Here is a 13,178-nt window from a genome sequence, read left to right as displayed (position 1 = left end):
ATTTCGCACATCTACAGGGAACGATCCACACTCTGGGGTGGCTTCTACGGAGAGCACGAAATTCGGACAAAATCATCATCCATTTGTGTGACTGCATTATGTCTGGGGTGTAGATTGCTAATTTACTGTTCCGCAGAATTGGCCCCACTTCTAAATTGACGTATCCACGAAAGTTCTTTGTGGCTGTGTGGTACCATTCGCATCGTCAAGAAACACTGGCCGGAATCCGCATCCGCCAAAAGCACCATAGTGTGTTTGCACGATAATGATCTCTTGGGCATATATATATAGGGGATAGGCTTTTGGCTGGTTGATGCTGACGGTTCCCGAAAGCGTCCCAGCGTTACGAGGGTCTGTTTTAGAACTGTTGGTAGATTCAATATATGCCACAACAAAACAATTGCTTCATGAGCTGGGGTTCAAGCACACAAGAAGAAACCATTACTGATCATAACCTTTTTGTCCCTCTCGTTTTTTTGTTTTATTATGCTTCTGTCTGGTTTTGGTTAAGATTGACTTGTGCAACTACACACACTCACTCGCCTCTTTACTCGAGGGTACCCGAAACCGGCACACGGGGACGGACCACACAAAAGATGCAGCAGAGCATTCCCATGAGGGATTTCAAACATTCCACGAATTTTGGAAAAGGGGGGGCTCGAAAAAACGCTTTTCGTCATGAAGTTATGAAATTCAATCCCCAGAAACGAGATAATGAGAGACCCAATTAGGAGTGCGACCTGCCTGTGCGCCAGGTCGTGATATGCAACCCGCGCGAACGTTGGTCCTTCTTTTATTTTTATCGCTTTAAAACACTCGACCCTGTACCACCCTGTAACTCTCGGGCATGCATGGCATGGTGTGTAGTTTGTGGTTGGAGGATCGGTGCAGTTGCCATCGGGTTTGGCAGGAAGCACGAAGAAGAGTTAAATCCATCGGTAACATACGGATATACGGTGCGACGTTCAGGTTTTAATGTCCAGGGCTTGCGGAGGACTAGCAGCCGTATGGCTCACCACAGACCGGTTGTATGTGGCACAACACACATAAAACAATAACTATTCTTCGTGCGCGCTGTAATTGTAACCCTTGTTGCTATGTACTTGCCTTTGTGATGCACAATCCATTAGGCGTTTGTCTAGATTGGGTCATGATATATCTAATGTGGCCGGAGCGAAGTCAGTCATCTAATGCATGCACAGCTTCCCAACATTCTTCTTCGCCGTGCTGGAAGTTGAACGCTGCTACAATGGCTTTTTGTGGACGTAATGCGCCCAGAACGAGTTGTGCTCGTTCGGTGAAATCGAAACATATGGATACGAACAATGTACCATTATCAACTTCGTGGAACTCCCGCCGCATCATGTAGCTGAAGCAACAGCCACAGCCCGGTCACCTGTCCTGTCCTGAGTGGGTGGGCAAACGAGCGGTCAAACGTCAAACAGCAAATCGGTTACATGAGCCTTTACATATTACATAGGTTTGCGGTTTCGGTACGACAGTTGCACAAGACCTCGTTGTTGTGTTCGCACAACGAGGTTCAACAATTAAAGCAGAAATGCATCTAATTGGTTGTAAATGAAACGAGTCCTGTTGCAGGAAGCATCTCCTCCACTGAATCCAACATATGCAATCAAACTGCGAGTCAACCGTTAGATTAACGCTACTCTCGACCGTGTCTTACGGGTCAATGATAACTGTCCTGTGTGCCTCAGAGCTGTAATGTAATTTCTTATTTTCACGTATGTCCAATGTGCTATCGAGAGAGGAACCTGCGGTTCCGTAGATCACTTAAACCAATTACTGGACGGTTGAAGAGCCACATAACTTGGCCATCCACCTGCTGTGTTTTATGATGTGACCTTGACTTCTTGTGTCTAATGCAAACCGCTTGGCGAATTATAGCTGCAATTGATACAGCTGAACACACCAACCACACTAACTCAAACTATCCATTACAAGCCGTAATGTAATGACCGTATGTGAAGCAGCGATGCAATGAAAAGTGGTTAGGATAGTCCTTCTGCTCCCCTGAGGAGCTGACAGAGAAACATTATCGATCGACGTCACGGTTGGATGGAATTCAACCGTACCCCCTCACCACTGGTTAGCGTGATTGCTATCTCGATGCTCGTTCCAATTCGGCGGAATCCGTCCGTTCCAGGAAAGCGGCTTCTTCGCCAAATTATACATTGTTAGATACGGCGGACTGCTGGGGGTGTGGGAGATTATCCCGCATGGTTGGAACTCCCGCTGGCGAGAAGTGATATCGGCGCATGCGCCTACCAAGTGTTTACTGTTGCATTCCCATTCCATGTTGTGTAAATTGGGCAACTCTAAAGAATTGCTAAAACATTGCGCGTAGCGATGCGCATTACGGTTCTTTATTTATGGTAAACTAGAGCGGAGCCAGATCTTTTTGGAAAAACAAATCCGAACGCATAGTGCAGATATCCACATAAATAGACGGAATAGATTATCGCTTATGAACCTTTAACTAAATACGTTTGTACTACATAACCACGTTCGATTAGCGGTTGTAGTTGTGATGGGTTCGATTATTATATCGTTTAATATACACTTAATTTAATGAGATTTTTTTAAAAAAGATCACCCGATCTTGCTATACCAGATCATGTTCTTACCAATTCAGTTTGCTTGTTTAAATTGTATCTTCTGTTTAATGATTTTATCAGAACGCTCATACAAAAATTATCGCCGTTAGCAATAGCGTAGAGTTTATAGTGACAAATTTACATCGAAAAGTTTCTTGCAAACCAAAACACTCTAAATGAAGTACACTAATTTGTTTAATGATGGTAATGAATGTGTAAAAAACCTATCATATTGGATTGTTCTAATTTTCGCTCGTACGTTCGTTTAGGGTTCGTTCCGTTCCTTTCAGCAAAAAACCACCTGGTTCCGTTCCGTTCCATGAGAACATGTGAAGCCTGACCAATTCTCTTCTGCAAGTGTGACTGGATAATTTATCGTCGTATGAGCAAGTTCCTTCTCATACTTGAGCGAACTAGCTCAGTACATTCTCATGTTTGTATGACATCTAATGCGACGTACCCGTTCTGTTTTTCGAACTAGTTAACGAACCCCCAGTTCGTTCGCTCGTTTCCAATAGCCGCTAGAGGTTCACGATACCACCGATTTCTTTTGGCACAACAGCACTTGCGTGCACCAATCCCCAGCATCATCGGTTTTCCGTTTATAGAAAAAAATAGCTCGATAAGTCACAGCGGTGGTACACAATTCGTGGTACGTACCCTCTTTATCGGATGTGCGCGCGTACATGATGTTTGGTTTGATTTTACTCCGAAACGATAACGCCAATCTTTTACTCCGACGGCGGCGGCGGGGGCGGCGTCGTCGTCGATCTATCAACGATGCAGAGGGGATGATTGCGCACGCAAAAATTCCGTGAAACAAATTATTATCACCATTGCGCGCGCTGGTGGTATTGTCCGTGCGCGAATGAATGGGGGGCGTAGGGCGCAGTTGATTGTATACACATTGAGTGTGTGTTTTTTTTGTTTATGTTTTATTTAACCTACACCCATCCGACACGTTGTTCCTGGAATTGGCTTCGCACTTAGCGGTCGGTGGATCGAAACAGCGACCAGCTGCGATCACGCTGGTGGGTGCAAGAATTTAAAAGATGCACCTTCGTTGAGATGTGAATTCTTGCTTTTTTTTGCGTCTCACTTTTTTTTTCTTCACTGTAATAGTATTCATTATTGTACTAATTTCCTACCAGCAGCATCATCAGCATCATCGTCTACCATCACAAATGGCGGTGGTAAGATTGGTGATCCGATATATCGAGGGTGGATTTTTTTTTTGCTGTGACCGGTTTCCCGATTCTAGGAAATCCACCCGCGTGCCTCATCCATGCGACTTTCATGCGCCGATGTGAGCGACTGCTAATTAACTCGTTAGTTATAGCTTTCCGATCGTAACGATTGCTCTGTGCGTCGTCGGGGTGGTGGTGAGCGCGAGATATTGCCACAAGGGGTGGGAGGGGAAGCGGGAAGCGGGTAGTTTGGAGAGAAGGGATCGCGAACTAGAATTCTGCATCCACTCACATAGTCGCTGACATTGGTGTGTATGGAGGGCGAAAATAGAAGGTTGATTTGGAGGAGATTCCTAATAATGTGAGCTCTGGCGCCCACCTTGTTTCGCTAGCTTGGAACGGTAGTTACACGTTGGTTAAAAACTGATATCCCTGACGGTGTTCGGCACCCCCCGGGCCAAGCCATCATTGCAAACGCCCTTCTAGTTAGTGCAGTAGCAACGGGTGGACAATGCCTTCCCGCGCCGCAAGGCATCTCACCACAGACGAGACGACGGCAAACCGTGTGTGTATGTGTCAGGAAGCGTTCGATCAGAAATTGGACACCACCGTCGCCCGTTCGAATGCTTTCGATCGGTTTCCCTTTGAACCAACCACGAAACCCTTCAAAACAAAGAAACACTGTGCGGGCTGTGGTGCTTCTGTAGAGACATTCTTCCCAGGGTGTGTGTGGCAAAAACGGCAAACCTTCAGCGGGCCATGGGGTGTTTACGGAGATTTTTTTTTTTCGTTCTCGTCCTCCCCCAGCAACAACATAAAACCCAGGGTCCCCATGCGTTATTAGGACCACTTTGAGGCAGCTCAAAGCCGCACCTGCCGCCCGTTTGCTTGCAATCTGCCGACAACAAGCTTCTCGAGGGGCGGATATCGGGTTACCACTGATGTCCGCGCGTTCAAGACCTCCCCATCCATCTCCCCACAGGAAACGAGGCTGTCTTTCACTCATTGACCGCTGTCATTATTGGCACCGAAAGTGTCAAATTAAAAGATGCGACAGTAGTAAGGGAGGGGAGGGTAGCGTGGAGCTGATCATACCCTCTCACGGATTGTTTGTTGGTTTTGGGTGGTGAGAAGTGAACCCAATCCGCCTGACAGACACCATCATAACAGCAGCAACGCCGAACTCCGGTATCGTCCACCATTCCCAACGTCGTGGCGGCGAATGGTGGCGAAAAGTAGTTGGCAAACAGTAATGTGATGTAATCGGATCCGTCCAGCTGCTGCTGCCTTCCTCCGAGCGCTATAACTTGCTGTATGTCACCATTCGTGTTATGCTGTTTCAGTTTCCTCACCTGAGCTCTTAGACCAACCGCGGGGTGGTGGACCGATGCTATGCTTCATTCTGTTGTACCGCCCAAAACCTCAAAACCACCACCACCACCAGATTCGACGTCCAGCACGTACTCTCCTCCACAGCACGATCGTGTTCCTGCGATGTGGTGGATGACGGACGGTGGTTTGCGGATCAAGTTCCAATTCTCACACTTCTCACCTCTCGCTTTCGTGTACGTGTACCGACAATACAAAATGATTCGCGTACACCGCTGCTGCCGCGGCCCCCGCCAACGAGACGGATATGACTGACCAGCTTAAGGGAGCATAGGGAGCAGCATAAGGGGGTTTGGATTGGCATGTGCTGCGCGTCGGAACGATGAAGGTCTTCCCATGGCGTGGCCCACGAACAGGGAGAAATATTTGTTTTCATAACAGAAGACTTGATTCGATATCAAAACGGGGGACAAACAATACGGTGTCCTCGTTTCCCTGGAATCCTTAATAAATCTTTTTACCTTCCCTTACCATTGTCTGGTTTTATCGCACTATGTGTGCTTATGATCAGTCTCGGCACTGCGATGTCGTTGCAGCAATGCACACACACACACACACACACAAACACATTCTTCCGTCTGCCGATGGTAGATTTCCGGGATGCAGCGATGGGATATATTATTGCATTCGAATTGTGAAAACAAAACGAGCAAGCAATTTCCCAAGGATTGCCATGCGCGCGTTCCGGACCACGCATCTGATGCCACGGAGAATTCCAAAATTCCAGGGAAAGATGACGGACAACCGATAACACCGTGGTGGTACACGCGAAGCTGTGCGCAAAAAATGCCAGCTGACGATGCTGATGCAACTCACCCATTCCTTCGTCGCTCCGTTGCATCGGATGCAAATGCAAATGTGCTACGCAAATTCCAACTCCTTCCGTTTCAAAGTGGGGTGCCCTTCCGCAAATCTGGTCTGTAAGACGGGGGCCTTATTCTAACTTGCTTTGCGTCGTTTAGCTTCGGCTTCTCCGCCCACCCCGCTGCGTGAATGATGCCCCGTTGGTGACTACACGGCCGAACTCCTCCCCTGTTTGGTTTGTGGCTTTTGCTATTTTGTCGCGGTGTATGTTTAGTATGCAAATCAATGCACAGTCACCGCAACACAGCTTTCGCTTATGAAGTTTCGTTTGTGTGTTTCCGATGGATGTGATGGATACCGTACGGCACATTACTGTCCAGACATTGGCGCTTTTGCCATGGGATTAAGAGCTGCTGTATTGACTGCAGGACTGCACCCGTCCCGAAATGTTGTTGCTGTTGGGACGAGTCATTGCTGATGTGGCAAGTCTGCTCTATCCATGTGAACGATCCAAACAGGACTTTCCGGACTGGGTTGATCGGTGTTATTCTCATGACGTGACCAGCCCACGGGAGCCTGGTGAGTCTAATCCACTGCACGACAGTGAGTTCGCCCTACAGCTCATAGAACTTGGCATTGTAGCGGCTCCTACATTGTCCTTCTACACATACGTTACGTGAGTTATAGAAGATGATCCCCGAAGTTTTCACCGTCGAGTCGCGGAGGGTCTTCTCCAGCGCTACGTTGAAGCATAGACCAGCGCTAGTCCATCTCCTTTGCACAGACCCCACAGATCACCTGACATGTGACGATGGTCATTGTCATGCGTACTAGTCTGGATCGGCGCGCAATCGTAAGATGTTATGCCAAATGGACATACCATTCCGATCGGCAATCTTGGTTGGACCATTTTGATTATGAAATAATTGGAGTAGGTTGTCTCATTGAAGTTTGTCCGAAAAAGTTATGTCGAACATCACACACCGAGAGGACAGAAACAAACCGCATACTCCGCTAGCGACCCTTTGAAATAAAACACCAAACGATAATGATCGAGACAGCTCATTTCCATTTTGATGATCATCAACTACAGGGAGGTCTGCTTCAAGGAACATGGCGTGGAATTCGTTAATGTTTATCAACCTTGCGAAAGACCTAAAGTACTCATGAGCTTTATCTTTAGGTTGCTGCTGCACTTGACAGTGTCGTCTGCTGACATTTCATTTCATGTCTAATGCTGCCGTAAAGAGTAGTTGGCAGTTGTTTGGATTGTACAATTGGGTACATGAGTTGTCCTTGCTGCAATACTCCGCTACGTATCATTTCGGTTAATACTAGAATTTACTAGAAAATTACTAAAAAATACTAAGGTAGCTTTAATGCCAAGAACGCATGCGGTGATGAAGAAATGTTTGTTTTTGGAATGGAATATTTTTCACATTACGCAGGTATTCTAAGGGTTTTGAAACATGTAAGGTTGGAAATCAAAACCATAATGTAAAAAATGTAAAAATTTAAAAAAGCGTTGCGGACAATTCGCAACCATAATTTTGAAAAGAAGTACATGTACGCTTGAGTACGTGTACGCAAGAGTCTTGTCTGGTCCCTATGGGTGAAAAGTGTGCCGACCCCTGTGCTATATGATGATCATTTTATCTGCCGTTTTTTTCAGTGCAAATGAAATTCAAACAATTCATTTCACATCGGTTAGACGAGCGCACATTAGAGTTTTGAAAAAAATATATATATACCAAGCACAGAGTACAAAATGTCATGGGGAGAATTATATCAGCAATGTTGTGGGTGGTACGAGGACACATGCCCAATATTTGACCGAAAAATGCTAAACAGAGGTCTCCGTCCTCAAGTATTGTCCGTCCACTGGTGGAGCAAAATGGCCACACTGTCTAATGCGTGGGGCTGCAACATGCGAGATTTAATTTGCAATAAAGATAGGCAGTAATGGTTTCATTTCTGGACAAGCAGACATTTGAAACATTTGGAAAGTTGTAGCTCATTTCAACTCCAAAACACTCAAAATATTCTAATTAATTAACCATACTACCGACGATGGCAAAGAAGACACCCGATGTATCAGCGATATCTGCAACCATTCGCCTAGGCACAGGGAAACGACGGATGTGTACGAGAAGCGTCCCGCAGCGTGGCAATTATAATTATGAAATTGTTATGCCCTAGCTTTTTTGCAAAGTTGCGCCATCGTTGGCAATTTCTTTTAGCTTTTACCTTTCCATGCTCTGGCCACCCACCACTCTGCGGGAAATAGCGACAAATTATACGGTGAAAGAAGGATGCAAATTGGGAAAACTGATACCGAGTTGTTCCACGTAATGAATGCTGGACGCGCGGGGTAAATATCGTGGCATATCGAATCGTTTCATCGGGCGTAACGCTGTTTGTTTCCGGCATTTAAAAGAGCCTTTTATGGGTGGTGAACGAGTATGTTATGGGGTTTCACTTTGTATTGTTATTGATGATGATGTGCAGCATTAATCAAAAGGGGGAGGGGGGGGGGGGGGGTGATAATTCAACAATGGGGTTGATGATCGTATTATTGCATACTTCAGCAGCAACTGTGCTTCAGTTCAAACTGCAACTTTGTTCAAAAGAACAATTGGGTTTCGCAGAATAATATTTTAATAATGTGTCACCACCCTAATGTTTATGCAATATCCATCGGGTAAAGAGTGACTTGTAAAAAATACTTCAAAAATCATTAATAATATCGTTTTAATGAAGACCGTCTAATGGCAGTCAGAAGCTATGGAGAGAACCATAACAAAAGCAAGCAAATTCAACAAGTTTGAGACCATCACGGAGCGACAATTGATAGGCAATTTTGTAATAGATAGGCAAAAAGCAGAAAAAAGCTTTTAACATTTTTATTTTAAGTGGCCATAGCTCAAGTTTTCCAGTTGGCGTATCATCGTCAGATCGTCGTATTTTTCCTGCATGCTTATTTAACATAGGATGCAAGCGAGTTAAATTTTTGTTTTCATCGTCGTTCAACCAAAGACTGATTCCTGAAAAAAAACCTCTTCGAAAAGTGCATTTTTCATCACTCTGTAGTGCACTAATACGAAGTACGCTTGGCAACAAACGAATGAAGAGAAGCCTACGCAATACACATCTGTAATCCTTCCCGATTACCTTCGGGCACGAGTTCAACTCTCGTTAATCGGGTCTCCGGTTTGTTTCGCAGGTTCAAGGATAATAAACCACAGCCCTGGAGCAGTGACGTTTCATCGTTCATCGTGAATCCGGCAGCGGCCAACCAGACGATCTTCAGTATCCGGCTGAAGGAGAATGACATCGGCAACTACAGCTGTATATTGCGAAACGAAACGCACGCCATCAAACATGAAATCGAACTGCGGTTCCAGGGTAAGATATGGACAATACGATCCGCTATACCAGCCACAGCGCTGTCACAGAAAACATGCGAATGTTTGTATTAATGAATTTTCTGTTTTTTTTAGATCAATTGGACAACCCGATGCCTACCTTCCGGCCGAAGGATCTGACGGTGAGCGTGGGCGAAAGTGTACGATTCTACTGTGAGGCGTTCGTCGGCAACCTCTACCTGCCGGACGCTACCAACGAGATCGTGTGGAATCAAATGTTTGACGACCATCCGCACAACGTTAGCGATAGTATGCAGGTGAACGTGACTAGGTAAGTAAGGATGTGGTCTCTGGCACAACGTAATGATGAACCATGTTGATGTGTTGCTGGCAATAACTTTTAATTGCGGCGGCTAATTGCTAGAGAGAAAGAGAGATATTCATAGAGGGATAGAGAGGATTTCCTGAACTATTATTAGTTCTCGATTAGTGCTCTTTCGAGTGTTCACAATGTTCACCTTTAAGTACCATTAAAAGACCGCCTTTGAGACGGTTTAGATACCACGTACGCGATAATGCACTAACGGATCGTCGCAAAATACTAACTATTTCTCTTGTTTTTTTGCTTGTTTTCGTTACCCACACAGAGAGGAGGGACAAATCATCGGATCCTACCTATCGATACCGAACATCCAGACGCACCATTATGGGCGCTACCGGTGCCAGATAGTTTCGGGCAATTCGGCCCAAAAGCTAAACCTCAGCGTGCTGCTCTCGCCCGTCGAAGTGACGGCAATCACGGACACACAGCTCTCGATGCTGGTTTATGTAATGGCAACATTGTTGCTAGTGCTAGTCATCCTGTTTGCCTGGATCTGCCGGACAGTACATCAACGCACCAACAGCAAAAAGGATAACCGCTGTTCAGCCCAATTCATCGCGAACAGTGAGCACGAGAACGTGTAAACGTGTGCTTATAATAATGCATCTGCGTGTGTGCGTGTGTGTTTGTTTGTTTGTGCTGCCTAGTGGTGGCCACGATTAAAAAAAAACACCCCAGTTTAAAAAACCCCCGAACATTCATGTGGTTGTGGGTACAGCCGTCAGTGTTCTGATGAGTAGACGAAGGATCATGATCATGCTTTTTTGGAAAGTTGATTTCCATTCGTCTTTCTCTCTCTCCCCAAAAAGTCAAACCTAGCTTACATGTTCGTGCGACAGTTGTCGCTATAAGAAGCAGGTGCAACGGTTTTGTATAGTTAGTGTTTAATGTAGAAAGGAACGTGAGCTCCCAACCGAGGCGATGTGTGAAAATATTGTATGCAAAATGGGGGAGAGAAACATTCCATGTACGATTGTTCAAACAGGCGCCATACCAAAACTGGGACACGCACATACACACACCCACGCGCACACATACAATTTCGCTGTGGCATACAAACTGTTATCTACTGTACAACTGCTCTATAGTGTAGGTAAAGGTATCCTTTCCCCCCAACTGTTGTACCCTCCCCTCCCGAGCTTTGCGTGATGAAGTCTGGCTGGAAAATATCCTTCCGGGCACGTAAAAGCGATCCCCACACAAAACTGCATTTAAACAACAAAGGTATTATGAATGAGTTTTGCTAAAAGCAATCACTAGGATTAATGGGCGGTACTGTAGGGGAAGATAGAAACACCACCACACTGATCTCGATCTGCTTATTATCACTGTTGTTGGTGTGTAGAGACTAGCGTATAAAGCGTACAGCAGCAGCTACAGGATTATGAAGTAAGGGATCTTCACGCTACGAAATCACACATTGTATACGAGGCGCGGCGCTGTAACAAAGGAATGACACACTACACAAAAGCATCCCCACGAACGGTCCGAAGGAACCACTTTACAAAAAGAACAACAAAACTGGGGATACGTCAAACACCGATAAGGCTAACTATAGCAATAATCAAAAAGGTACTACTACTAACTGTTTTTTTGCATACTATTTTCTCCACCTTCTTTGATAGCCACACAGAATACACACAAGCATATTTACAATCCATTGGCATAACAGGGAAGGTACTGCTGTGTGTGTGCGCGCAATGGTGTACGTGTGCACAATTGCAAGCGGTGCGTTGTTTGTGTACATATACTATACATAATGAATATATCCTTCGAAAGGATATTAAGAGGAATATGCTACGAGAGACCCATGAAAGGAGAAGAGAGGTCCCCGGATATTCCATTGGGTGAGACTAGTGATTGTAATTGTAACGATTAAAGCAAACAAACAATACGTGGACATCGGTGTGTCCCATGCCGTTCGGGAGATGAGATAGAGCCAGAGCTTAATTTAGCCGTTGCGAGATGCGTACAGTGCTGTACACTCAACACGCGTGTGTGACACACGCCGATGGTGATCGCTTAATTTAATGACTATTATTTATTAACTCCTGCTGGTGAAGTATGTGGCGAAACAGAGAGAGCGAAAGAGAGAGAGAGAGAGAGCGAGAGAGAGAGAGAGAGAGAGAAAGAGAGAGAGAGAGAGAGGACGAAAACTACTATACAAATGTTGACAGCTACTTATAAAGGTAATATCGGTGAGTTTAGGATCAGTGAGGGTTGTAAGAATGAGAACGATCGTCAGCAGTGCGCGATAGAGCTTTCACGACTAAAGTTTTATGTTTTAGCAGTAGTAGGCAGTTTGTTTATTGTATTTGTTTCTGGAAATATAAATGTAAACATAAAAAAATCCCGCCTCCGACGAGCTGGTGGGAGCGGCGCATAAACGCTCAGTTTTTATTTTGCACTGACGGCAACTGATTTACTAATGTACAGCAAACTAAATCAGACAATTTTAATTTAAATGATCTCGGTTTAGGTAAACGAACAGGAGCGCGCAACGCAGTTGGTTAGGCTTATTTTTCTAAGATGCTTTACGGTAGATTTCAACTTTATCCCCTCCGTTGTTGTTTTTGTAGAACTTACTTACTAATGGCGGTTAATGCAGAATGAGGCTGATGCAGTAGCCGGATAGAATGCATTCGTTTGCAAGTGATAACCCACAAAACCAACACCTGCGGGTCTATGCGCGAAAAAATGCAACCCCGCCCCAATGGTCTCGTGTTTGTATGAGATGAAATCGAATTTAATGAACCCTTTCCTACCGTAAGCGTCCAAACATCCAAGGCGGATCATTCTGTGAAGACTAATAAACACATACCCACACAATTATACAGTATATAGTGAATACAAAGGGAATGTTATATGAAGCAAAAATCATTAGCTCCTCTAAAATACAGGCAAACTGTGCGGAGCTGTTGTTGCTCTGCTTTACTCTGCATGGTATCTCTTGCAAAGGGTTTTATTTTTACCCGAAACGATTGAAGTTAAATCCTCCTCACGGTGTGATTTATCAGCGCGTTGGATGCTGATTTCAACACTGCAGTTGCAAATATTTGTCGTACTCGGTATTCTTGATAGCGAATATAATCGACAAAAAATCGGATTTATTAAAGAAGAATAAACTGTCTAACATTATCATACCTCGGGCCGTGTTTATATTAACAAAAGTGGATTGCAGGCGTTTGAGAAGGCGAGTAATGGAAAGAATATAATATAGGCAGCCCCCGAGATACGCTGTTATAGCGGACAGCTATAACCCGGAAAAAATCCGCGCATCTCGAATTTCCGCGTAAGTCGAATCCTGGTGCAATTTCCTTTATGCTTCAAAGTCACAGAGTCGACTTCCTTCTGTGCACGTAATTTATTCCGCGAATCAGGTGATTTTTAGAAAGAATATATTAAAATAAGCTAAAAACAAATGTTTTATATGACA

General features: G+C 45.0%; 1 protein-coding gene across 3 annotated transcripts in view; it reads left to right on the top strand.

Moving 5' to 3' along the window:
* Nucleotides 1-12,866, top strand: part of LOC128310275 (interleukin-1 receptor accessory protein-like 1-B) — a 39,377-nt gene extending 26,511 nt beyond the window's left edge. For all 3 annotated transcript variants that reach the window (XM_053046879.1, XM_053046878.1, XM_053046877.1), the window contains exons 3-5: nt 9,219-9,400; nt 9,496-9,691; nt 10,008-12,866. In XM_053046879.1, the coding sequence (XP_052902839.1) occupies nt 9,219-9,400; nt 9,496-9,691; nt 10,008-10,326 (697 nt within the window). In that variant the 3' untranslated portion in view covers nt 10,327-12,866. The remainder of the gene's footprint in view (nt 1-9,218; nt 9,401-9,495; nt 9,692-10,007) is intronic.
* Nucleotides 12,867-13,178: the final 312 nt, after the last annotated feature.

Source organism: Anopheles moucheti, chromosome 2 (genome assembly GCF_943734755.1).
Source record: "Anopheles moucheti chromosome 2, idAnoMoucSN_F20_07, whole genome shotgun sequence".
In the NCBI taxonomy this organism is placed as follows: Eukaryota; Metazoa; Arthropoda; class Insecta; order Diptera; family Culicidae; genus Anopheles; species Anopheles moucheti.
Note: the sequence above shows the minus strand (reverse complement) of the source record. Positions and strands in the feature narration are given on the sequence as shown.